The sequence below is a fragment of the Ailuropoda melanoleuca genome, chromosome 4, assembly GCF_002007445.2.
Source record: "Ailuropoda melanoleuca isolate Jingjing chromosome 4, ASM200744v2, whole genome shotgun sequence".
Taxonomy (NCBI): Eukaryota; Metazoa; Chordata; class Mammalia; order Carnivora; family Ursidae; genus Ailuropoda; species Ailuropoda melanoleuca.
The window spans coordinates 23,311,681-23,338,210 of NC_048221.1; the positions used below are offsets into that span (position 1 = coordinate 23,311,681).

A 26,530-nucleotide genomic window follows, 5' to 3' on the forward strand; every position below is an offset into this window, starting at 1 on the left:
ATTCCCACTGTTAAGGTTTTTTGCCAGTTTTATCAGACAATTTTTATGCATAATGCAAGCACAGACACTTGCACATACTTTTTAAAAGTAAAATGCCCAATATCTCTTGGCTATCCTTCCATATGAAGATCATGTAGAGTCACCTCATTTCTAATGGTTACATTATTCCATTCCATGCATGTACTTTTATTTACCAATCTTATTGATATAGAACTCTTTTTTAATTTTATTACTAAAATAGCAGGCAGAACTCTTTTTTATTTTGTTCAAAGTTGTATCCCAAGCACCTAAAACATTGCCTGGCACACAGTGGGCATACAGTAAATGTTTGTTGAATGAGTAAATGAATAAATAAGTGAATGACTGAATAATTGAATGAATGGGGGACATTTGCATAATTTCTAGTTTTTCATTATTTCAACAGTGCTTTATTAGTTTTTTAAATATTTTATTTATTTATTTGACAGAGAGAGAGAGAGTGAGAGAGGGAACACAGAGGGGGGGTGGGAGAGGGAGAAGCAGGCTTCCCACTGAGCAGGGAGACCGATGTGGGGCTCGATCCCAGGACCCAGAGCAAAGGCAGACACAATGACTGAGCCACCCAGACACCCCTCAACACTGGGTGGCACAGCGGTTAAGCGTCTGCCTTCGGCTCAGGGCGTGATCCCGGCGATCTGGGATCGAGCCCCACATCAGGCTCTTCTGCTATGAGCCTGCTTCTTCCTCTCCCACTCCCCCTGCTTGTGTTCCCTCCCTCTCTGGCTGTCTCTATCTCTGTCAAATAAATAAATAAAATCTTTAAAAAAAAACAAAAACAAAAAACAAAAAAAAAATGCTTTAAAGAATACTTTTGGAGTGGCGCCTGGGTGGTGCAGTCGGTTGAGCGTCTGACTCCTGGTTTCAGCTCAGGTTGTCAGGGTCCTGTGATCTCAGGGTCCTGAGATCCAGCCCTGGTCAGGATCTGTGCTGAGGGGGGAATCTGATTGAGTTTCTTTCTCCTTCTCCCTCTGCCCCTCCCCCTTGTGCGCTCTCTCCCTCTCAGATAAATAAATCTTAAAGAAAACAACAACAAAAACTTTTCCAAAAGGACAGTTTTGCCTGTCCTCATGTGCTTGTTCTCAACAAGGATGGATGCCGAAACAGCTTATAAAAGCTGTTTCTATAATGTGCTAGGAAAAGAGATTCAGGAGAGATCCCTAGAATAGGGTGTACACATTTTAAACTTTCCAGTCCTGCATCAGGCTCCTTGCTCAGCAGGGATCCTGCTTTTCCCTCTCTCTCTGCCCCTCCCCCTGCATGTGCACTCTCTCTCTGAGAAATAAATAAATAAAATCTTTAAAAAAAAAAGTTATCACCAGATTTCCCTTCAGAAATATTGGTCAACTTCCAGTCTGTGCCTCTTTCCCCAGACTGTGCCAATACTGAGTCTCTTCAAACGCTCATCTTCAAAAATCTGACACATGAAAATTTCATATTTCAGATTTCATATTTCCTTAATTATAATTTGAGGCTGAGTATCTTTTCATACATTTATTGGCTGTTTCTATTTCACTATCTGTGAGCTTCCTTTTACGTCCCTTTGCCCACATTGGGGGAAGGGTCGGGGAACTTTTTTCTTATTGGTTATGAAAATAATTACATATATAAACATGTAGTGAGGGCTCTTTTCAGAAAGACAAGAACCTAAGTAAAAGTGGGAAGAAAGCAAGTACAAGCAGGCTATGTGAAGAAAGGGAAATATGCGCAGACAGCCTGGATTTGAGGATGCCGGGGAATCTCTGATTATCGGGAACACATCAGCATCTGGAATGTTCACTTGAGCAGGAGAGAAAAGGGGGAAGTCTTAGCCAGTTGGTGTGCTGGGGTGCAAAGCTGGCCCCGTTCCCTCTATGCCACAGCCCCAGCAGGCAGGCGGTGGTTATAGGTGGAACATTAGCAGGAGTCCTAGTGTGAGCAGTTAATATGGTGCTTCACTTCTCTGCAATAAGTTTGTGGGTTTCTTCAAAGTCTGGGTCATCCATGGAGAGTACAGGGCACGTAAATGCCACTCACCATGCATGTGTTGGTGGGAAGAATCGAATACAACTTTCTTCCCCAAACAGGAATTCCCTGTGTAGAAGTCCTGGTGGATGCATTACCTAGCCGTGGGAAACACAATACCTTATGAGAGAATATATTAAATGCCTTAAAGGGGATGTCCTCCCTCCCCCGTGCCTGACATATTTTGAGCTTTCTGGCCGCAGATTCAGTCCACTTGCCCTAATTCTACTTTTTGGGAGGGGGCCCAGGTCTTTAGACATTTCAATATAGTTACGTCTGCTATCTCTAGCTTACCTAGCTTGATCGTTCTTTGTCTTCTCTACTGACCATTCTCTACTTCTTCTTGTCTCCTCTCTGTAACCCATCATACAAGGGGTCATTACAGTGTGTCAGGACTCCTCTTAGAGAATAAGTCCCTGAACAGAGTCTGAATAATCCAAGTCTTCACACGTGTCCTTAACCTGCGCTAAACACTATTTTAAGATAATTAATACACTCCCATGTTGCACTGATCTCTTAACATCTGCTGTGCAATGATGACTCATATTCAAATTTGCAATTGATTAAACTCATATCCTGGTGGCCAGTTTCCTTGCCATTTACACACACACACACACACACACACACACACACACACACGACATTCGCCATATGCATGCCAGAATTTTAATTCTAAGTATAAACTTCATTCTTCTCCTTACTGAATATTTGACTTATCCTAACTAAATTTGTGTCTATCATTCCATCCTGCTGATTTTCTCAATTCTAATTTTGTCTTCCATTGTTTTAAGTAACTGTTCCAGCCTTGAGACACCACATTTTCAAAAAGTGTGTTTTCAAAGACCGTATAATGAGGTCCGTGTACATGCCAGAAGGACAGAGCCCAACACTTCCGGCAACCTCTCTGCTAGAGGTGACAGGATTCCCTAACCAACCTGCCTAGGGTGGAGTTGTTCAAACAACTATAATCCATCCGACTGGACCACAATTCAGTCCTTATTTCTCTGGTAAAAAAAAAAAAAAAAAAAGAATACAAACTGATACAAATGCCTATCTGAAATCCTGGTACTCTGTGTCTATGGCATTCCCTCAAACTGCTTTTGTATTATCCTTATCAAAAAACAAAGTGAATTTAGCATTACTTAATCTTAGTAAACAAATAAAGAATCTTAGTGATTGCTGATTTTATTCCAGGTTTCATAACCATCGATTGAATAACTTGTTCTGTAATCTGGGTGTGGATGGGTATCAAACTTACATTACCTTATAAACACATTTGCCTTTTGGGCATTTAGAAGTAAAATTCTGGAGGTAGGTAAAATTCAGAAAATCCTAAGAAAAAGGGAAGCTAGTTTCCCTTTTCTTTAGGTGCTTTTTATCCACTGTTGGCAGGATTATAAATTAGAATAAACTCCCTCAAGGGTATTTTGGTACTATGTATTAAAATTCAAAATATGCATGCCCTGGGGTAAAATAGTTTCCTCCTGAAAAGAAAGTTAGACAGGTACACAGGGATGAAAGGATAAAAGGATTTTCACTCGGATGTTGATCACAGTAGCAATTAATGAGAAGTAAACAAAATGTTCATCTGTCAGGATTTTGTGAAACCAATTATTGAAAATCCATTATCATATAATGGAATCCTCAGAAACCATTCAAGAGGAATATATATTTATATTCCTCATAAGGAAAAAATATCACAACATGGAGTTGAATGGAAGGAGAAGCAGATGATAAAACAACATGTTCATATAAAATGATATATAAATATCTATACTTAAACGTATTTGCAGGTTTACATATGTATATGTGTACAGCACACACATACATACATGCATATGTGAGAAAGGTCCAGAAAGATGAGCACAAAATATTGATGGTTATTGACAAGTGCTTAGATTTCAGGGAGTTTACTTGTTCCTTTATTCCTTTGTAAATTATTTGAATATTCAGTAAATTATAGGAAATAAGAAATGAAACAATAAAAAAAATTTCTCTGCTCCATAGATAAAAATGCTGAGATACAAATTATTCCTCAAATTAGAAGGAAACGGGGTTGAAATCATTTTAGGTCAGGGGAAGAGGCTCTTGAGACTGGCGCTGTGGCTCCTGGTCTCCTGCGGTCTTCTGTTTCTGCGAACTTCAGCAGTCCAGGGTTAAATGCAGCCCTGCCTGCCTTATTGGCCACAGCTCTCCTCCTTTCAGCCTGATCCTTTCAGATTCTAGCAAACTAACATAGCAACTTCCTCCAGGAGAGGCATTTAACAAACCTGGCCCCTTTCAAATCCTGAAGAATGCATGTACTTCACAACTGCAATGAGAGGCATGGCTGTGGCTATGCAACACAGCTGGATGGAAGAGGAAAGATTCCCAAGTCCCCGTCAGGCTCTGAACCAGTGCACCCCTGCCAAACTCAAGTCCTCCCCCAAGAGCCCCAGAGCCCTCAGCTGGATCAAGTCACTGTCCATCTGAGTTCCGCATCATGGGCCAAAGATTGGGCGTATCTCTTTGCTGGGTCCTTTCAAGTTGGGAGAGTTAATAGCACAGCTCCAAGTTCAGGAAATTTCTTGTAATAATACGGCATTGCAGTAATGTATAGGGTAAAGTCATGCAAAAAATATTTGTCTCATTCCCACACTCTGAAACTTGGTAATTATATAGGAGCTTGGACATTAAGGACCCAGACATAAAGGAGTGGGTTAAAAAGCATAATTATGGCTCAGAAACAGCATGAGCCTGGGGACATTTCAGGCCAGGTCCTACAAAACAAAACAAAACAAAACAAAACAGCACCCCAAATCAAATAGAGGACTCTCTCTCTCTCTTTCCCATTTTGGGAAATAACCCATTAACAAAATAACGTACCTATAATGATTATTTAGAAACAGACATGAGATGGAAATTGGCAGCAAAATAAAGTCTTTAGTTCTGGGATTTTAAGGTTAATGGCCCAAGGATCTCTCAGGTCCTGAAGCTTTATAGGACATGATTTGAAATTTGTGTTACAGAGGAAAGACTTCAAATTTCCACGTCTCATAGACTGTGTAATTGAAAGAAGCTGTTAAGTTATACTTTGGATGGTATGGGGGCGGGCATTAATAAAAGACCCAAGTCATTTCTGACCAACTATTCTTAAGTATGCAGAAAACAAGAATATACTCTGGGAGGCACCCAAGCTTCACCAAACCCAAGGTAAGCACTCATAGGTAGAAATGAACCAGAAACCTAATCTCAGAAGCCATTCTATCATTAATCAAAGATACTGGTTCCAAACTTATTTCACGTGACAGTTTTCATATCATACTCTCCCTTAAGAACACACAACAGCTCCCTATTGTCTTACGTATCAGATAGAAACAGTTTATTCACTGGGCAAGGCCAACCCTTCTCTTTCTTCCTGAACAATCCCCCTCCTCCCAGCTGCATCCACAGAAACTCTCCCCAAAGATGGTCTCCAATACCATGTACACACAGATTCATCTCTACCCTGGTACTTCCCTTGCCAGGAATGATCCTTTCCTTCAAAACCAGGTCCTACAGCCTCCATCATAGTTAGGGCTCAGATGTACCCCATTAAGACAATTTCCATTACTGGGGCGCCTGGGTGGCTCAGTTGTTAAGCATCTGCCTTCAGCTCAGGGTGTGATTCTGGGGTCCTGAGATCGAGCCCCACATCGGGCTCCATGCTCCGCTGGGAGCCTGCTTCTTCCTCTCCCACTCCCCCTGCTTGTGTTCCCTCTCTCACTGGCTGTCTCTCTCTCTGTCAAATAAATAAATAAATAAAATCCTTAAGGAAAAAAAAAAAAAGACAATTTCCATTACTGAAAGTGTCCTGGAGAGTAAAGAAAACTAGAAGTGGGGTCAGAAGGCCTCAGTTAAATGGTCAAAGGTGAGTCACTTAATAGCTGTTTAACTACCAGCAAGTTATTCAACCTCTCTGATTCTGTGCAAAAGGCATCAGGAGACTGCTGGATATCAAAGGAGTTTCTTTGAGCTCAGTCTGTGGCTTCTGATACCTTTTAATAGTCCTGCAGTATCTGAAACAAGGCTCAGATCCTCTTTGTGCTCAATAAACTCTGTTGAGCAACTGTCTCTTACCCATTACCATCGTGTGCCCTGTGCTAACTCCCATGCTCAGTCCTGCTACATGGTCCTGTTCCAGCCCCCACATATACTTCTTCTGGCCACAGTTACAGCCAAAACCCATCCCAAATCTTGCCATTTATTTTATGTTTACAGTGCTTGAATTTGCAAGGCAATCTATATAAAAAGAGTAAGCATTTGGAGACCAAAGGATTCCCACCTTGGGGGGTTGCTGATTTCCTTCATTAGATCAATACCTTCCAAATGCTGATCTGTCAATCAGATCCATCAGGTTTTAGTGCTCCTTCCCTGAGATCCTGAAGGTATAGTCTGGAAGGCTGATCCTAGAGTTGGTATTTGGTGAAGGTGGGCAAGAAGCCCACCACATGTCAAAACAGAGCCAAGTTTAGGAACTGCTATAACCATTTTAAACATTAACACACACATAAATTCTTTTTGAGAATTTTGCCATGTGATAGCCAGAAACATTACAGAGAACTGGAAGTTAAAATAATAATCTGTATCATCTTTATAGTTTTTTCCTTTTATTTTCCACTCTAATTTGTGATCTTCCTTATCTATGAGTCTAAGAGTCACAGCATTAAGACTTTTGGGAGTTCCAAGCTGGGAATCATGGTATACTTGGAAAAATCCAATATTTCCTATTGTCTCTTCTCAATATGCCACTCCGAAGAATAATCAGGAAAGGATTCCTTCTTCCTCCTTTTCAAGTTTTCTCACTTCCTAAGGGATGCCTCCCTGAAGTCCTGGGAAATCCCTGAAGTCTTATGAAGCCCATACGATCTTGGTATTGTTGAGTACGAAAGCCAGCATAAGCATATATCAACTCTGTCCCTAAATAAGTGTGTGGTTTTTATTTGGTTTGCTCCAGAAGCTCTTTCTTTGATTTGCATTTCAGCAGTGTACAAGATCTGAGAAACATCCTAACCTCCTGGCAAAGTATCAGGAGAATATTGCTTTAACTAGAGAATGAGGCCTCTGCTTTTCCAGAACTTTCCTTTGCATGCTCTGAGTTTGAGAACAAAATATAATATTTGAAAAACAAACAAATGAAGGAGTCCAGAAACAAACAGCAGAGGTCAGACCCAAGACTTTATCCCAGATGGTTGAAGGTAAGGAGAATGATTGCCTACAAATCAATCAACAGATTGAGCAGAGCGGGGAGAAGATGCTGTGCTGTTTCCTTGATCCCTATCTGGATTCCCAGAGTTCCAAGGAACATTCCAAAAGTAATTTGGCTTTTATGCACAGTGCACAGGGACTAATGTTTTTCAACAGAATGTCATAAGGAGATGTGGGGATAATTTTGGGTCTTGCTCTCAGCAGAAGCTGAAAATTGGGTGTGGTTAAGAGGACAGAATCAGGCTTTTTTTATGGGACCACTCTTTTGAAAAATCACCCCAGACATGAAAAATCGCCTGCCCTAACCCCACTGGGAATTCATGGTGAATTTGCCCAAGAGAATTCCTTCTCATAAAAATCTGCAAAACAGATCTGTTAAAACAAACCTATAATTATGAACAGAACAAGAATCTCACTTAAATAATTTTGCAGCTTTAATACCAACTGATTCAATAACCCCCAAACCTGATTGGACTAGTCAAACTTGACAAGATTCAAGTCCCCTAACGGTGATTACCAAGCATGCACAACTGACCATCTAACTATGTGAGATGCCGAAAAAAAGAATGAAGCACAAGACAATGGCTTCCGACCTAAGCAATTTAAAATATTCAACAATGGTTTTCAATATAAAACTGTTCGGCAGGAAACAGGAAGAGCCTATTGGCAAGTATAATTTTTGGACCAAATTCCAGAAATGGAAATTAAGTGACAGGATGTGCCCAAGGTCCCGTCTATGTGGGTGACCTGATAAAGGAATGTGGAATGCCTGACTTCCAGCCAACACCTAGCTCCTTCCACTTTGGAGGAAGGAGGACCAAGAGTGAGAGGATGCTCTGCAAATTCTGTGGCTGTACCTGCATCCTCACAGACTCTTTCCATGCTCGGTGGAGTTAGCATTAAACCAAAGCATCACACATCACTCTAAAATTTTCCTCAGAGAGAAATTGTAGCTTTCTACTTCCTCAATTCTCTTGGTCTTGGTCAGAACATTAATATTTGTTGGACAGCATGTTTTTTAAGTGGGAAGATATTTCAAAAATCAAATATTCTGGTTTGTTTCAAAGAATATGTTCTCAGCTAAAGTCTGATGCTTTCTTCCTGTGGGGGTGAGCCACAGTTGGCCACGATTCACCAAAGTTTCCACCAGCTAACAATAAAAAATTATGTCCCATTCTAAAGAAACAAAAGAAAAATTATAGTAAAGTTGTGCATTTCCTTTCCAGTCCCCAAAGACAATCTGAAGAACTGGCTCAACATGCCAAATTAAGCCATGAGAATTTATCCATATCTAATAAGGATTAGCAAATGTTACAACACTGAACACGGCCTTGACATAATTTATATTACAACTTCTAAGGCACTGGGTTCAGTGTGCTCTCATTCCAGCCCTGACATAGGAGGATATGTTGAGCAGTCCTGTGGGGTCCTCTGAGAATCCCAAACATGAGTACCACAAGCAGGAGGGCTCTTCATGTGACAAAAGAAGATTTCTTTATACAGAAACAGTACCTTCAGAAACAGAACGTGGTAAGTGAGCTTACAAAACTAACTACTTAGAGGAAATACAGGCATTCTCCCCTCGAGCCCAAGATAATCATTCTGGAAACAGAAAACCTAGTGATGGAACCTGCTTTGCCTCTTTCCAAAGCTGGGTGTCCACCTGCAACTTGGAAAACTTTGGAAACAGTTCTAAGTCACATACTTGGAGTGAACAAGATTCAGCCTCCTGAACTTTGAGCCAGCCAGCTCCGATTGGGTCTGCTCCATTCCATTTCTCATCCATACTTGCCAAAAGCAAAAAGAGGCAATTGGGACATTTGCTCATAGTATCCGCTATTAAGATAAATCAGCAACACTTAAGTGTCTTTGGTTCATAAAAAATAATCCCCTGGAGATGGTTGTTCCCCCTCCAAAATATCAGCGTTTTGTTTCCCTTCCTCACCAAGGATTGCATCACTAGAAAGCTCAAGAACACGAGGCTCTCCCTGGAAGCCCCATGTCCTGTCAAGAAGCCTCAGAAGACCTTAGCTCTCACAGACCCCCAGCAGCCTGGACAAGAAAGTCTAGGGCTGGGAGGTCTGGAAATGCCTTTCCTCGGAAGGAAGATGTCTGAACCTGCACTGAACTGGGTTCTTTCAAGACAATATTTGCACCTTCTCCACTACTTACATTTTCTTCAAGGATGAATCAGGGTCTGCCTCCTAAAAACGCAGAAGGCAGGGGCCATTTATGAACATTGCTACTCAAGGTCTTTTTTCTTCAGTTAGAGGAACAAGTCACATGGAGTGAGTTTGTGTCAATGGACTGTCACCCACCAGAGACAATTTGGGACCATCATTCCTCAGTGCTAACCTGTGGGGAAGAATAAGATAGCCTTGTCTTTGCTCCTCAGAATTGAGACCAATGTTCTGCACATTTGTGCACCCCTCAGGGTTTTTTAAGACCTTGCCCCAGAGAAGATGCTCCATGGTAATGTTTCTCTGTGAGTTAGGTAGGAAACAAAAAATACCCATTCTTACAGGAAGGTAAGTTGACCTGCTCACCATCATCCAAGTAATAAATGGAGATGAATCAGGATTACACCTGAATGAGCAAACTTCAGAGTCTTCCTTCTTCCCTATTGTCTTTGAAATCTAGAATCCTCAAATATTCCCTAGTGGGAAAGATGCATTGCAATGGGAAAACAAAGGGGCTGAGAGTGCTACCCCTACAGACAGATTCACTCAAGGCATCTTGGCTTGAGCACCCACCAGCTCTGTGACTTGGTTTCTGTATCTGCAGAGTGGAGCTAATGATGGTATTACCTCTTCGAGTTTTTGTGAGGATTGTAATAAAACAACAAAAGTACGACACTGTGCCTAGAATATCATTTGTTCAAGAAATGATAGCTGTGTTCATATCCTACTGAACAATGCATCTCTGCTACTCAACCATAGGCTCCAAAAATAACTGCCATTTGTCTCAAAGTCCTTGGTGTAGATCAAGTATTCAACATACTGTATGTGTGAATGTATTGGAATTGTCTCTGACTACCAAAAATACAAGGAGTCTAGAGGTCCGTTGGTTTATTCCCTTCATTTTACAGATGAGGAAACTGAGTCTGTGAGAGAGAAGCAAAATGACCTGCCCTAAGTTTCTCAGGATGCTGGAGTCAGGGCTGGGTGAGAACTCTGATTCTCAGATCTTGCACCTTCTATTACTTGCCAAGTCTTCCTTGCTGAGGTATCTTTGTGCCTTGATGTGTTTAAATAGTTAACATCATACTTTCTAGATGGCTGCTTGCTGTCAGATATCTCAGAGAACACTGGGGCCCCAACCCCAAGAAGACTGACAACAGAATCTGCCTGGCCTTGTGACCCCCACACCTGTTTCCTACCCTAACACCCAAAGGGGCTTTGGCACACCCAAGGTAGTCCATAGCAGTAGGGCTTCTGATGGGCTTCTGAGCTGTGTTTGTAAGTCTAGGTATGCTAGAGGAAATAAACCAGCCTCGAGATGATCAGTTAACTGGAGATTTCTGAGGCATAAGAACTACCGTGGATTACAACCTTTTGAGCTGTCATTCTTGTTCAGTTGATTTTCATTGTTCTCTGAAATGACAGCCTCTCAGTCCAATCTGAACTTATAACTTCTTTGCACAATTCCATTCCCAGACTGCATCAAAGATCATGGGAATAAAGATTTGCTGGCTGTGTCCAATGGGCATTTCCCAATGGCCATTTCAGGGCAGAGATAAGAGAGTGGGGTTTTGGTTGTTGTGTGCATATTTCTTAAAAATAATCTCATCTAAACATTGGTGTTGTGGGGTTCTGGCTCCCCCACCTTGTCAAGTCAGCAACTGCACTTCAGACTGGGACCTGGGAAGAAGAGATTCCTCCTCTCCTGGCTGTAGTTTGTTCCCTCTGAGGACTCCCTCCCTGCACCATATTCCACAGGGATCACCCCCCCCCCACCTCCCTGCAAGTCCTTGTTCACATGCCCCTTTCTCAAGGAGGTGTCCTGGGAACATCCTATTCAAAGGCACCCCTAAACACCTCACAGAACACCATCTTTACTTTTCCCCACAGCATCTGTCATTTAACATGGCATATATGTGATGTCTTTATTTTGTTTTTTGTTTGTCCCCTCTGCTAGAATACAAGCTCTCTTGGGGCAGGGAGTTTTGTGTTTTATACACTGCAGTGTCCCTCCCAGTATCTGGCTCATAGTATGTGCTCAATAAGATTTGCTGAATGAACTGCCCACTTCTTCCTGTTCATTCCTCTAAGAAGTTTTAAAAAATCTCCCTCTGCCTCTCTCTCTCTTTTACTGATCACTTGCACTATTTAGAGTAATATTCTGCTCCAAATCTATGATTGGCATGTTATCAGAGTATAGACTTGACAAATGTAACACAAACAACTCACATTTTTGTAAAACTTAGAAATGTCAAGTACTTTGTAGGAGAGAGCCATTTCTTAATTCTCTAAAATCTTTAAAACAATTATAACTCTAATATTTTAACTTTTGGGCAACCAATCTTAAGGAAAATAACAGAAAAAAATTTGTGTGCTAAGATGTTCATCAAGGACGATTACAAAAGTGAAAAACTAAAAACAAGTTGAAATTCCAATAATAGGAGAATGATAAAATTAATTATGGCAGTGATGGAAATCATACAACCAAGATATGTTTTTGAAGGCTTTTAAGGACATGGGAAAATGCACAACATTAAATGTTTATAAGGCTAAAAACACTTTATTATGTAGTATGTCATGTCTTTGTTCAAATATGTATGTAGACAATGGAATGTAGGAAACTATAAATCTTAATGACAGTTATTTCTGAATGGCGGGATTATGGGTGATTTTAGATTCTTATTTACATTTTCTAAGTTTCTATAATGAGCATATATTATTTTTATGATAAAACATTTATTTATATGCTTTCAACTACGGAAAAGTATCATTTACATAATAAGGATGGTTACAAAATTAAATCCTTATTACTTTTTAATATCATGCATTACTACGAGTAAAACAAACAAACAAACAAAAAAACAGCACCTATGGGAGATTCTAGAAGTTTTAACTCTGCCTTTAGTAGCACGTTGCAGAAAATGAAAAAAAAAATGGCATCTTCCTAAAAAGAATATGCAGTTAAGTAAGAGTAAAGATAAACTACTAGAAATGTTAAATTCTGTGTTTGATAACTGTCTTTCTGCACTCATGAGAAGGGAGGGGGAATATCCCCTTTTCTGCTACATTATTTGAAAAAGCCTAAAAAGAGGTAATTCTAAAGCCGGGGAAGGGCAAACAGTTTGCACACCACTGCTGACCAGTGACAAAACCAGTGTGATTTAGACACAGTTATGCAAGGGGCAGTGTGAACACAAAAGGGAGGGGGAAAAGGACTTTTCTTTCATTTTGAAATTCAGCATCAGGAAGACACAAGGGCAGGAAGTTGGATCTTTTTTCAATTCATTTGAAATGATAAGGTGAAGACAGCCTGGAAGGACTTTTAATTATACGATGAGAGGAAGGAAAGGAGGGAGGGAGAGAAAAGAGACTGGGAGAAACCTGTTTTATATATGAGATGATGAAGAAGAAAGTGGAAAATGGGGGTGGGGGGAAGGCTTCCAAGTAGGTATCTTGAGAAGGAAACACAAAGGCTACAAGAGGCAAGTGCCAAGATTTCATATAGGGAAGCAGAAAATGTGACACTTGATCAAGCCCGTGGCAACCCCTTCCCCATGGCAGTGGGTGACGCCTGGTGATGCAGGAAGAGATAAGTTGCGCTTTCCAGCAAGCACATGTGACCTCAGGTCATGGCAGGAGCTGGGCGGGGGGCCGCCAGGAGGAGCTGGGAGTGGTGCTCAGGGTCACAAGATAAAGCCCTCTTTTTATGCTACTTGTTAGCCCCGTGGCATGGGGGCTTGACCTAATGAGGTATCTCAGCAACCTGGACACATGTGCTAAGAAGAATATGGAAGAGTTTTGGAGTGAGACCCCTCTACCAGTTGTGGTGTCTTTGCCCAGTTCCTGGACCTTAGTTTCCTTATCTCTGAAATGGAATTAATAACACCTGGTTTTCAGAGTTGTAAAGATTAAATGAGATAATACATTTAAAATCCCCAGCCCAGTGCCAGATACACAGCAAAAGTTCAAAAAATTGTTAGTTTCTCCCACTCTAAAAGGTGAGTAGAAAAACTGTCATGAAGAGCAAGAATGGTGCACACATTATACCCACACTTCAGTCCTCTTGAAGCAATGTCAGTCTAAGATCCCCCCCAATTAACCCAGTGCAACAGCGGGATCCCTCCTTTCCCAAAGTACAATGGCTTCCTGGTGGCCAACATCATGGAAACTTGCCCCATACACATTCTCTGGTTTGGTGGTGGATCTGAATGTTCTCGGAGGCAGTAATGAACAGGTTAAAATCGAGGGGATTTCAAACATGTCTAATCCAATAAGAGGCTTGGTAAAACATGCATTATCACTTAAAGAATAAATGTTTAAAAATAGAGCACAGATGTGAAATTTGAATAAAAAAAGGGAGACAGCTCGTGAGAGATCTTCTTGGCATTTGTATGCTATTCTCTGTTTTGGTCACCTTCAGCTAAGCCTGTTATTCTAATGTGCTCTGCCAACTGCTAGATACTGTGGGGGGTGCTTCAAATTACTGAAACAAAGTTGGCAAATCACTCTGAAACTTAAAAGTCAGACCCATCTCTCCCTTTCTGTATTCTAAAAATGGGGCAACACACTGATGAAGTTGGTCTTTCTAGTTTTTCTACTTAAAAAGGTATATTTAAGAAGTAAAGAGTGAGCTTTTCTAAAACTAGCGATTCTTACACGAGAATCCTTAAATACTTAAGAGAAAGTATCATGGATAGGCATCTGTCACAAAAGGTAGACTATGGACTGCCAATCGTAGGAATTCCCACTTCTGTAGGAAGCATCCCCTGACCTCTCCAGCAAGCACAAATTTTTGAATGTCGATAGCACATCTGCACCAAAAAAAAAATAGAAATTTTTCCTGTTACCTGTTTCAAGAGCTAACATCTGTCCTACTGGTGGTAAAGATGATAAAAACCCAAGGCTCAAGGGCAAACTCAGTATATCCTTCTGTAGCTTAGAAGGCCAAACACAATCTCACAAAGGTGCCCCATGAATGCTTAGGGAAGGGAACCAAAGTGGTTTTTAAAATATGACGTTATTCAGATGAAAGACTCACAAAGTGGACCATCAGAGTCAGTTTGAAGCTCTGGGGAAATGCACCTCTAATTAGAGATTTGGGAAACCTGTGGAATCGCTGAGAAAATCTTTGCTTCCACCATCTGAGTGCTATTTTGTGTTGCATCTGGCCCGCTGAGTGAATACCCTGACTGCTGAGGCTGAGGCATCAGCTACTTAGAGTAGGGAATGTCTAGGCCAAGAGAGCAGGCTAGTGTCCTGACCAATAACTCGGACACTAAGAGGAAACTTTTCACTGAGTACTTCAGATTTTACCTCCTTGAGAATGCACTGCCCTTGGTCTGCCAAGGAGGGATCTGAGTACTTCCTTCTTAAAAGGAGGTTCTCTAGAACATACTGTAAAGACACTTTGCATTGAAATCAATGATAAATAAAGATGTGCCTAGATCCTACCAGTGGGACATGAACAGCTTACACACACTTACCAAAGTAAGTCTGCAGTGAAAACCAATGCATTTGCATTTCAGCAATTCAATCTGGGGCAAGTCTGTGATGCATTACAATGCTGGGATCAAATCAAGCTTTTCTGGAGCTCATCCAACCAAAACACTAGGCTATGGGAACCCTACTGCACAGAGTTCCTCCACTGCTGTTTAATTGTGCTCACCTCCTGAACCATAAAGTGTAATTAAAAGTCATCTGCATACAATGCAATGGAAGTGTAAATAGGAAGCACAACCATGTGTGGCCTGAGGAGTGGGGGGGAGGAATGCCTGACCAACCATCCCCCCTACTCAAGTGCTTCCCACTTTCCCTGACAGGATGGTTCTGTCTCTGCCAAGGTCCAGTTTGACTAGGATTCCATCTCTACAACCAGCTTCTCTGAACACTCTCCAGGGTAGCCTCCGCCATCTCCCATTCTTGGCCACACGTATTTGGCTAATTCTTAGATATGAGTCTGATGACCTTCTGAACAACACAGGGAAGGGTGGAAAGCTACCCAAATAGATACACTATGCAGACCTAGCACAGCTTCCAGAATGCTGACCTGGACTAGTCTCTCCTGGTCTTAATGCCTTCTTTTTCCCAAATGCCCAGTATGTTTCCTGGTAGGCAAAAGCAATGCCCAGAACTGGTAGGAAAGGGAAAAGAAAACCAAGCACAATTTATCTCTGATCACAGAAGTATTCTAACCAATCCTGAGAAATAAGCTGGTTCTAATTTTAGCTAAACAATAGTGTCTGGCCCTCATTTTAAGAAGGCATTTTCATCAAGGATGTGCATATCACTACTTCAGCACATAGGGGAGCATTTGGGAATAAGGCTTAGGGGGTAAGATTTAGCTTTAAATTTCTTCAAAAACCCCTTAGCAGCACAAAAAATCCAGTGATTTCAGAATTAATTATTTTGATGTCAGTCCTTTCTTAAAGGGTGGAGAACAAGGGTTCAGGGAGATTGGATCCAAAGCACAAAAGAAGGAAAAATGGTTATTTTTAATAATATTTTTCAGAACTAGTATCCCCACAGAAAGAAAAAAAAAAACAACTTTACTCATTCCCATTTGAGACCTTCTCCCAAAATTGCAAAAATCTGGAAACCAGATTTAAAAAAGAAAAAAAAGCTAGAGTAAAAGTGTCAGAGGTGTGTGCTTATGAAGAAATGCAATTGGGAAGAATACAAAACTTGGACAGACTTATATATCTACTACCAAGCTATGATTAATCCTTTATCTTTTTTTATGCAACAGAAAGTTAATTTGTACTGCTCTCTCAGCTTTATACCTTGCTCAGCCTAAAATCAACCCAAATGTCAACACCTGAAGAGCGTCATAAAGATTCTTTTGTTGTTAAGCATAGTTGGAATTTCTGAACTCATTTCATATCACCTTCTCTAGCTCTCTTGACAGATGTTTAACAGGAGTTTAGGTACTTCTAGGCAAATTGGTTTATGACATTCAGAAGTTTTCAGGGATGAAGTATAACAAGTCACCTTTGCCACATCTGGAAGCTCAGTGACATTTTATTCAAGAAGAATCCCTAAATTTGGAGGGGATTTGAACTAAAGTACAGTGAACAGGTTCAGAAGAAAGGTGCAAAATGGCCACCATTGCACATAATTCAAGTACGGGAAAAGGCATCTCTGAAAAGTATCTTGCAATATGGCAGGAAAGGACATGACACCATTTTGTGGTCATCATTTGGCAAAAAAGTCTCATATCTTCTACCAAATCCTATAGGTGATGGCTGCCTAGAATACTGGGGTGAGAAGAATCATAATGCTAAGTTTTGTCTAAAGTCATGATTGATCAGTAATGTCTCTCTCTTTTTTAACAAGCTGCCCTGGCAATTCACCCACTCATTCATTTATACTTTCAACAAATATTTACTAAATGCCCACTATGTGCTAGAAATTGTGCTAGGCCTGGTGATAAATGGTCAACAAAAAAAGTCACAGGGTCATATTCTTAGTCCTCATGGAGCTCATAAACTAGCGGTGCAGATAGTTACTATTCAAATAATCACAAAAACAAATGCAAAATTGAATCTGTTACCGTGCAATTAAGTGATGTACACATTCCACAGGAATGCCAAACTGGAGATTTGACACAACTGAGAAAGTCCCAGAAAGCTTCCCTGAAAAAAGTAATGTTGGATTGAGATTGAATGGGTGAATGGGCATTAACTAGGTGAAGAAAGAGGGAAATGTATTCCAGGCAGAGGGCATTGCACATGTACAAGGCAGAGCTCACACTGGTCTGAATTTGTCTTTAGCGCACCACTGAAGGAAGCCAGGGAAGATTTTTCAGCAGTAAGGTCTGGAGAGTGCTATGTGTATCATGTGATTTATCTTTAGAAAAGATCAAGCTTCTGCCCACTGAGGTCTGAGAATCTGCCTTGGCCTGGGGGCAGGCTGCACTTCCCCTAGGCACAGCCATCACCCAGAGCAGGCCAATGGCATGGTGGAGGCCATTAATGACCACCTGCCTGTCTCCTTACAGCAAGGAGAGTGCAGGATCTAGGCTCTAGTGGTATGGTACTGAGATTGCCACATAGTCAAGGAGGGCATTTTGTCAAAGGGCTCTGTTCCCACTCAAAAATCTCACTAGCCATGACAAGCAAGTTCTGGTATTAGTTCTTCATGGCACCAGTGGAAGTGGCAATGGTTTTTTACAAATGCAAGCTAAGCACTGGGCTCCTTAGAAGCTGAAGGCCGGGGATCTGGAGAGAAGGCTCAAGTAGGGCAGTCTTGGACAGGGCACTCTGAGTGGTACCTGAGAGCCCTCCCTGCTCTGAGTTGGCACGGCTAATGTATTTTGTTTCCTAACTGCAGAGAACTTCTGCTCCAGAATGTACAACTCTCAGCAGATCCTGCACAAGAGTCCTACACACCATATCTCTACCCCATTACTTCTCTGACAGCTCGCTTCTTCACCTCCTTGCCTACTCTAATCCAGTCATACTGGTTTCCCTGTTCTTCCTCAAACACACCAGCATGTTCCTGCCTTAGGGCTTTGCACTGACGATTCCCTCTGCCAAAACACTCTTCCCCTGGATATCTAAAGGGCTCTCCCTCTCTCACCTCCTTCAAGTCTTTGCTCAAGTGTTTCCTTTCCAATGAGGCCCATTTTTCTATCTTATTTTACATTTTTACCATGTCCTCAATTCTTCCTGACACTCCTGTTCTCCCTTATACTGGTCTACATTGTTCTTTTTTTACCATGTGATTTACTTATTTATTATGTTCAGGTTTATCGCCTTTCTCCCATTCCCCCCACCCCAAACATTAAAATATAAGCTCCACTAGGAAGGGGTCTTTATCTATTTTGGTCACTGATGTATTCCTAAAATGCCTAGCCTTCCCTAATGCAGGGAAGGCACTCAATGAATATTGTTGAGTTGAATTCCAACATGGAACTTCGCCTCACTAAGCTACCCATGCCTTCTCACCCTTGTGCCCTGGGCAGTTGAGGAGCCATTAGGCTGAGGCACTGGAACTTGATTCTCCCGACAACATCTGTGAAGTGTGGGGGCTAATCCACGGCTCACACTATTGCTTGAAAGATGCAGTATTTAGCCTAGCTAAGAGCAAAGTATCAACACTCCTACATCTCAGAAGCCCAACCCTGCACTTCCAGGGTTGGGTGGTATGTACAGGTGTGGCAGTTGCATCATGTAGTCTCTTAGAGCCTTGGTCTGAGCAACTTAAAAATAAGAATGATGCTCTCCTCATTGTGGCAAATAAAATATCTGTTATGGGTGAATCCCCAGGACCTGGCAGAGAGCCTGGCACATGGCAGATATGCAATATGTTGGCTGGTTGATTATGAGGGAAAAGTGAGATAACGTTTGTGAACTTATGTATACATAAAGTGCTTGGCATAGAGCCTGGCATGTGGTAATCATGCATTCATTCACAAAATAAATATTTATTGCGTGCCTACTATGTTCCTGGCAAAGTGCAATAACTATGGGGATTGCTGAACAAGCTACTGATGTTCAGTCACAGGAAATGTCATGGGCAGTAGAAAGACCTGCATGAGATGAGCTGACCGGAAGGCAGCCTGAAGAGGGTGGCCTCTCTCATGAGCCAGTCTGCTTCAGTATCCTCACAGAACATTGGGCAGATGAACACCCAGACCCAGGCCTTCCCCTCTCATTGGCCTAGCCACCTGAAAGAGCTCTGCCCTTCCAAGTCATTCATGCAGGTGATGACAGCTGGGGTCTAGGACTCGCTCTCCCCAGGGTGCCCTCTCTGATTGACTCTATGTGACTGCAAACACAAACAAGCAAATTTCATAAGCGCTATGAACCTTCTCGGTGCACACTGGGCGCTGGGGTCTACAGTTCCTGACATGACTGCTCACTGCTCTCCAAGTGCTTGGGCTTTAAGGGAGGGAGAACCAGGAAGACTTAGGTACGAATGTCTGTCTGCTCTTTCTCCCACAGTTCAAGAGTGTGTTCTCAACAAGTTCGGACTCCCAGGCTTGTGAAAAATATCAGCAATGAAATCAAAATCAAACCACCTTTAAGGGTTGGTGGTGATAAAATCAATTAGCAATGGTAGTAGTAGTGGTAGTAATAATAGTAATAATAATAGCAGCTCACAAACATATACCACCTATTATATGCAAAGCTCTTTATAGACATTATACTTGCAACACTTGGAATTAGATTATTATCCCAATTTACAGACAAGGAAACTGAGGTTTATGGAGGTTTAGTATTTTGCCCATGATCACACAGCTAACAAGTGCTCAAACAAGAGTAACCCTAAGCAGTCCAACTCTAGATGTCATCTGCAAAGTACGGTTATGGTTGTGTGGAAAAGGTCTTTTCAAGCATCATGCAATGTCCAACTGTGAAGCCTGAACAAGGCACCCAACCTCTCTGGACCTCTGGTTCCTTCTCCTATAAGAGCATCACCCCTTCAGTTTTGTTGGGAGTTGATGAGTCAGTGTATGTAAACCCTTTACACCCATGCCTGGCATGTGGTGAGAACTCAGAAGTATTAGGAATTACTGACATGATCAAATAGCTTAAGCCTAAGAGCTCTAGGCAGAACCCACCCCTTGAATAGCCAGAGAACATTCTTAAATGGCATCTACTTCAAGCTTACACAGATAAGGGGACCTCACAGGTTCTGGAATACCCTTCTGCTTGTCACTCTGAATTCCTTTCTGAACCTGGTGGGGTATGTGTGGACTCAGGTGGCCTATCCAAAACCCAGGCTCTATTGCTTACAAGCTGTGTTTTTTTTAGGCTGGTTATTCCATGCTCTGAGTCTCAGTTATGCCCCCTAGAAAAGGGAGGCAATCCTGTCACCCACACCACAGGGCTGCTGTGAGGACCAGGGGACAAAGTCCCTGAGGGACACTGGATACACATCCTGGGACAGAGCAAACACTCAATAAAAAGGGAGTGCTTTTATAAGCCAATTAATCATTATCCTTAGAATCGTATCATTTACAACAAGGGTACATCAATTCATGTGCTTCTTTTTTTCCCCTCTGTTGCCTACAGGGCGTGGGGAAGGATTTCAAACCTAAATCATCAAGGAGCCCATCCTTCTTGTTTGCTGCCTTTTTTTTCCCACAACAGCCCTTCAGACTCTGCCTTAGTTCAGGCGGAAGCCTAACTCTGCATGGCTGGGGTTTCCCAAATGTGCCCCATGATACCCAAAACCAAGCCTGTCGTGAATAATGAAGGCTTTGTGCAGTTTCCCAGGAGCAAATTGAAGGGCTACACTCAATCCTTCCTGGAATCCAGGAGTACATTTTCATGATGTTGAGAAAGAAAAAAACAACCTTAAAAAAATTCTTTATTGGGAAAAGTAGAGGGAGATTTGGGGAGCAAGGTATCTAAGAGACAGAAAGGAAAACATAATCCACTCTGCCTGACAGTAAGGCCTCTGGCAGTCTTGGCTTTGCAGCAATGCCAGGCCATTTCAGAAGAGCTGGCCCCATAGGGTAGCCACAAAGTCTGGAACCCCTGACAAATACATAATAAATGAAATCACATTACAAATCAAGATATAATGCTGTCATCTATGGTCTCAGGATTTTTGGCCACCAAGTACTGGAAATCATTGAAAGAGGTAAAGGGCAAGGCAGGATGTAGCTGTTATGTACCCCCACCCCCCATGGTGGGGGCAAGTGTCTCCTTAGCTACTGACTGACCTGAGACCTTTGGATCATGTATGCATCGTAGCTGGACCCGTGGTCCTTGGCCGTAATATCTGGGCTGTAGCCAGCATCACAAGTGCGTGGTATATTCGAGCTCAGGGGCTGTTTCCTAGGTCTATATACCTGTGGGAGAAAGCTACAATGGTTAGGTGCAGGAGGGGAGGGCACAGGGCTCACAGGGAAGGAGTAGGGGGCTTGTCTTCACTTTCTGTGGTCGAGTGGGTGGAAACCCAGTGTAGAAGATGCACAGCCCCAAACAAAGAGGTCAGATGGAAGCAGTTCCCAACCCCCAGGGCCAGCACTAGCGAGGCATGCTGCTCTGTGGAATGACCCCAATGTCTGGCAGTGACTGGGACCCTCCCTCTGCAGGAGAGGGCACCCAGGCGTGGCAGTCGTCTCTGTCTCTCAGCAAGGCAGCCCTATGAGAAATGGACTCTGCTTCAGGGCCAAAGGATGCCTTTTCCTTCCTGAGGAGGGAAAGAATTGGCCCAATTGTGAAGGGAAAGGGCTTATTTCTTTGGGCTTCCCTTCCACTCACCTTGCACTCTGTGCCCAGATCACCCTAGCAGGCAGAGAACCAGTCTTGGGGGCTGAAATTGATGTGGACACACTCCATGTGGTACCCTCTGGCATTTAGAAAGCTTCAGAGCCACATGTGACCCAAGGTAAGATGTGACAGCCACCTTGCGAGACCATAGACAATTGAGCCATAATATTTGCTGAGCTGGTTTCATAATAAAGCTAGAATCCAAGTGAGTATCTTTAACCACTGCTTCCCAAAGCCTCCAAGTTATATATGGAGAAGAAATAATGTCTGAAGATTTCAGGAATGATTTTGCAATATGCTTCAGGTGCAATTTCCATTCAAGTCACTTCCAGAAAACCCACTAAAAAGAAAAGGACTGCTTTCTGTACAAGTTAGGACTTTGCCCCTCCTTCCTTTTTCCCTCCTTTCTTTTCCCTCAGAAGAAATACAGTGCCCTAGAGAGGAGGAAAAGATGGATAATTGAGTAAATAGGTGATAAAAAGAATGTTTAGCTAAATAATGGCTGGGGATGTCTCCAAGCATAGTCTGGCAGTGTTAGGGGCTGGGAGATGTTCCTTAGTCGAAAGGTCCTAAAGGAACTAGTTGAAGAACCAAGGTTGGAAGTATGGAGAGAAAGAAATCTAAAGAACTGGATGAGGAGAATTACTGATGGGGCCCAGAAAGTGAGCAAGACAGAAGGTAACCAGTCCAATGGGAAAGAAGGTGCCCAGAATTTAATTCATAGTTTCTAAGATTTAGCCAGAAGTCATACAAAGTCCACTGGAAGGAAGAGACTGAGAGCTATTTCTGTGGAGATGATGTGAATATAAAAGAAAGGAAAACAGCGCTGGCTGCAAACCACACAAGCCCAGGCACATGCACATAAACACAGAAAAGCAGTAAAACGATGTTCCAGCAACAACTTGGGCCGTTTCATTCCTACCTGGTTTTAGCTGCTTGAGCCGGCACGATGGACACGGGAGAATGAAGAGTGGCTAAACCCAGAGAAAGCACCCAAGGCCCCAAAACCAGCAAAACACACCTTTCGTGCAGGAGGCCCCACCTGCTGCTTTAACTGATGCACGAGTCGATCTTTTTCCCGCTTGAGGGCCATAACTTCTTCCTGCGTCTTTTTCTTTTTGGAAGCAGACAATTCCAGCAAGGCAATATTTGCATCTTTCTCACTGATTGCCGCAAGCAGCGCTTCCTGTCTGGTAAAATAAAGATTATTGTGATCATTTTTATAAAACGTAAAAAAACAACAATTGTCATTTATAGCTGAAATGAACCATAGAGCATTGCCTTAATGGGAAGGAATTATGGACAATATTTAAAACAAACTAACTCTTGGATTTTCATAATGGACAAAGTAGTTTGGGTCAGAATCCCTGAGACCCATGCACTGCTTCCTCTGAAGGAGCCATCTTTCTTTGGTTTCATAGACAAAGCTGCAAAGTAGAAATGCAGGGAGTCAATCTGCACATTCACTTCTAGGACACTTTGTCCATCCATCCATCCATCCATCCATTCATCCATCTACACATTCACCCATTTGCCAAGTAAAGTTCTAGGTACTCCAAGACAACCCAACAAAACTGGGCAACAATTTAAATATCAATATCATTTTTTTATGCAAGATTTTCTTTTGAAGGCAGGCAGAGATATTTAGGGGGATAGTCCTTTCCATTTTCAATGTAGTTAATGATGCTTTCCTGCTATTCCACCAAAAACCATTCCTTCCTCAGTCTTCCTTATCTAGTAATTATACCACCATACACTCAGTAGCCCAAGCCCCAAACCTAGAAGTCATCCTTGATTTCTTCCCTTTCTTCTCTTCCCAGAGACACCCCATCAACAACTTCAGTAGGTTTTACTCCAAAAGACATTCCTTATCTAAACATTTAAAAAAGATTATTTATTTATTTATTTTTGAGAGAGAGAGAGAGAGAGAGAATGAGCAGGGGGAAGAGCGGAGGGAGAAGCAGACTCCCCAGTGAGCAGGGAGCCCAATGTAGGACTTGATCCCAGGACCCCGGGATCATGACCTGAGCCAAAGGCAGACACTTAACTGACTGAGTCATCCGGGTGCCCAAAAGACATTCCTTATCTAAACTGATCTACTGCTACCAAACTTCTCCCAACCACCAGCATCTACTTCTGTAGCTCACTGGTCTCCCTAGAACAAAACCCAAAGTAATCTTTAAAAACATAAATTTTGGGGCACCTGGGTGGCTTACTCAGTTGGATGGCTGACTCTTAATTTAGGCTCAGGTCATGATATCAGGGTCGTGAAATTGAGCACCAGGCAGGGCTCCATGCTGGGTGTGAAGCCTGCTTGAGATCCTCTCCCTCTGCCCCTTTTCACTCTCTAAAAAAAAATTACAATGCTTTGACCCCTTAATCTCTGATTATTGCTTACTCAAAATAGTATTAGAATTCCTTCCATTTTACAGTTCAATTTTCTGGCAACATCTATCGCAAATTTCAACATGGGATTTTGGGGGACTATTTTTTTTTTTAAGATTTTATTTATTTATTTGACAGAGAGAGAGAGACAGCCAGTGAGAGAGGGAACACAGCAGGGGGAGTGGGAGAGGAAGAAGCAGGCTCCCAGCAGAGCAGGGAGCCCGACCTGGGGCGATCCCAGGACTCCGGGATCATGCCCTGAGCCGAAGGCAGACGCTTAACGACTGAGCCACCCAGGCGCCCCGGGAAACTATTTCTAACTGAAAATGGCTAACTATTTCTAACAGAAAATGGCTCTCCTGGTGTCTTTCATTTAGTCCTTCTTTACACTGAGGAAGTCTTGTCCCAATCTGCGTCACTTCTGCCACATTCTAGATACCTTATAAGACCTCAGAGTCCTGGAAAGTCTCTGTATTAAGTATTTTCTTTGCATACAAGCCCCAGGACTAAAACCTGGTCATGATCCTGTTTTGTCTTTCTTTAATTCCCAGACCAGGCCCCCTCCAGATGTTTGAACAAGATGGTCATTATTTGGATCTCAGATTTTCCCCCTTTTCGCTGCAGGGATTTGTATGGACTTTTCCGGGCCCTGCTAATGGCAGGCAGTGGGAGCTTCTGTTGGAGGCTCAGTCAGACATATGAGCAGCAGAAATGTCAGGGAATATGTCCACTCTCCAGAAGAAAACCAGTGCAGGCTGGACTATCAACAGCAGCATTCAAATCCAACTTCACACAGCCTGTCTCCTTCTGGATAACATCTTGAGACGATAGAAATGCTTACCATTCACAGCTCATGCATATTTGTACATAAAGCCAAGCTGAAGAGGCTGCACAGCCTTCAACTCAGGGAAAGCCCATTCGCTACCTACTCCAACTTCACCACCACACCGCTAAGGTGACTTCTATATTTTACCCCACTCTGCCCCAAATTGATATGTCCATGTGAAGCTTTTTTCATGGAAACAACCTAAGAAATCATTAGTACGGAAATTGGGGATTGATCATAAATTATGCTGCATCTCCACACTTCACTCTTTCTTTTAAAAAGATCTTATTTATTTGAGAGAGAGACAGCAAGTGTGCATGTGCCAGCAACAGTGGGGGGAGGGGCAGAGAAAGAGGGAGAAGCAGACTCCCCACTGAGCATGGAGCTCAGTGTGGGGCGTGGGGCTTGCTCTCAATCCCAGGACTCTGAGCTCATAGCCTGAGCCGAAGTCGGACACTTAACTGACTGAGCCACCCAGGTGCCCCTACATTTCACTCTTAACAGCTATATGCAACATTTAAAATGCCAATGAAAAAAGATTTGTGAAAACATTTATTTGTTAAGAGACAATTCTCCATGTTTCTCATGTTTCTGCACATCTTACAAGCAAAGGCACTACCTTCTTTTCTCACAATCTTTCCAGAATATTTGTATAGTAAATAGCCTTGGAAGACAGAGGTAGTTTCTCCCTTAGGATCAAAGGGTAGACATGCTTACTGCCCTCATATAATAGCATCTCCATCCAGAGCAAAGGGCAGGCACGTTAATGCTATTCTGTAAGCTCAGGGTTCTTCTCTTGTCATGCAACCCACTGTAGGTTCAGCTATTCATTGGACTCCTCTGCCTTGCCTCCATGGGACTTGAGGAAAGGAGAATTGACATAAATATGCTGACACTGCTTTCTGCACCTTGAGCAATGAAGAAGTCCTTTGTTTCTGACCTCAAAGTCTCTGGTCATCTACCTCCATCCATGAAACTGAGGCAGGCTAACCCATTAGCATGCCACTAGGGAAAAATCTCAGAATCCTTACATTTCTTGATGTGCATGTGTATCTACAATAAGATTTCCCCTATATAAAACTATATTCATAGAAAAATTGGGAAGGAAAGACACCAAAATGCTAATAGTCATTATCTCATGGTGGTGAAATGGATAGGCTGGTTTTTTTTTTTTTTTCTGCCTATACCTTCCTGCGGTCTTCTTCTTTCTCACAAAATATCATCAGAGTAAATATTAAAAAATTGTAAATGAAACTTTTCAGTCATCAAATAAACTGCAGGTGCATGCCTCTAATACCTGGCATATGTGAAATTTGTTCATTTTCCCATCGAGGTATTCATTATGTTTTGTCTGTCCCTCTCACTCTTTATACACAGGTAAGTGCACACACACATACTTTCACATTATACACGTCTCATACAATCTACATCATCTCCCATGTGGACAATTGTAATCATTGCCTAAGTAGGTTCCCTGTGTCCACTTTTATATCCCTATGTCCTATGGTCCTTTTCAACCCATTTTCCTCTTCCAGGTCAAAATTCAGAATTATACAGCTTTAATAACTGCTAAAAGTCATTACCAACCTAAAGAAGGACACTTCTAAACTCCTTTTGCCCTATAATTCTATAATTTAAGCTTTTCA

General features: G+C 42.2%; 1 protein-coding gene across 1 annotated transcript in view; it reads right to left on the reverse strand.

Annotated features, from left to right (window-relative positions):
- Positions 1–26,530, reverse strand: part of ERC2 (ELKS/RAB6-interacting/CAST family member 2) — a 919,611-nt gene that overhangs the window by 203,959 nt on the left and 689,122 nt on the right. Inside the window, exon 15 of the mRNA XM_034658488.1 lies at positions 22,716–22,863. Coding sequence (XP_034514379.1) covers positions 22,716–22,863 — 148 coding nt within the window. The remainder of the gene's footprint in view (positions 1–22,715; positions 22,864–26,530) is intronic.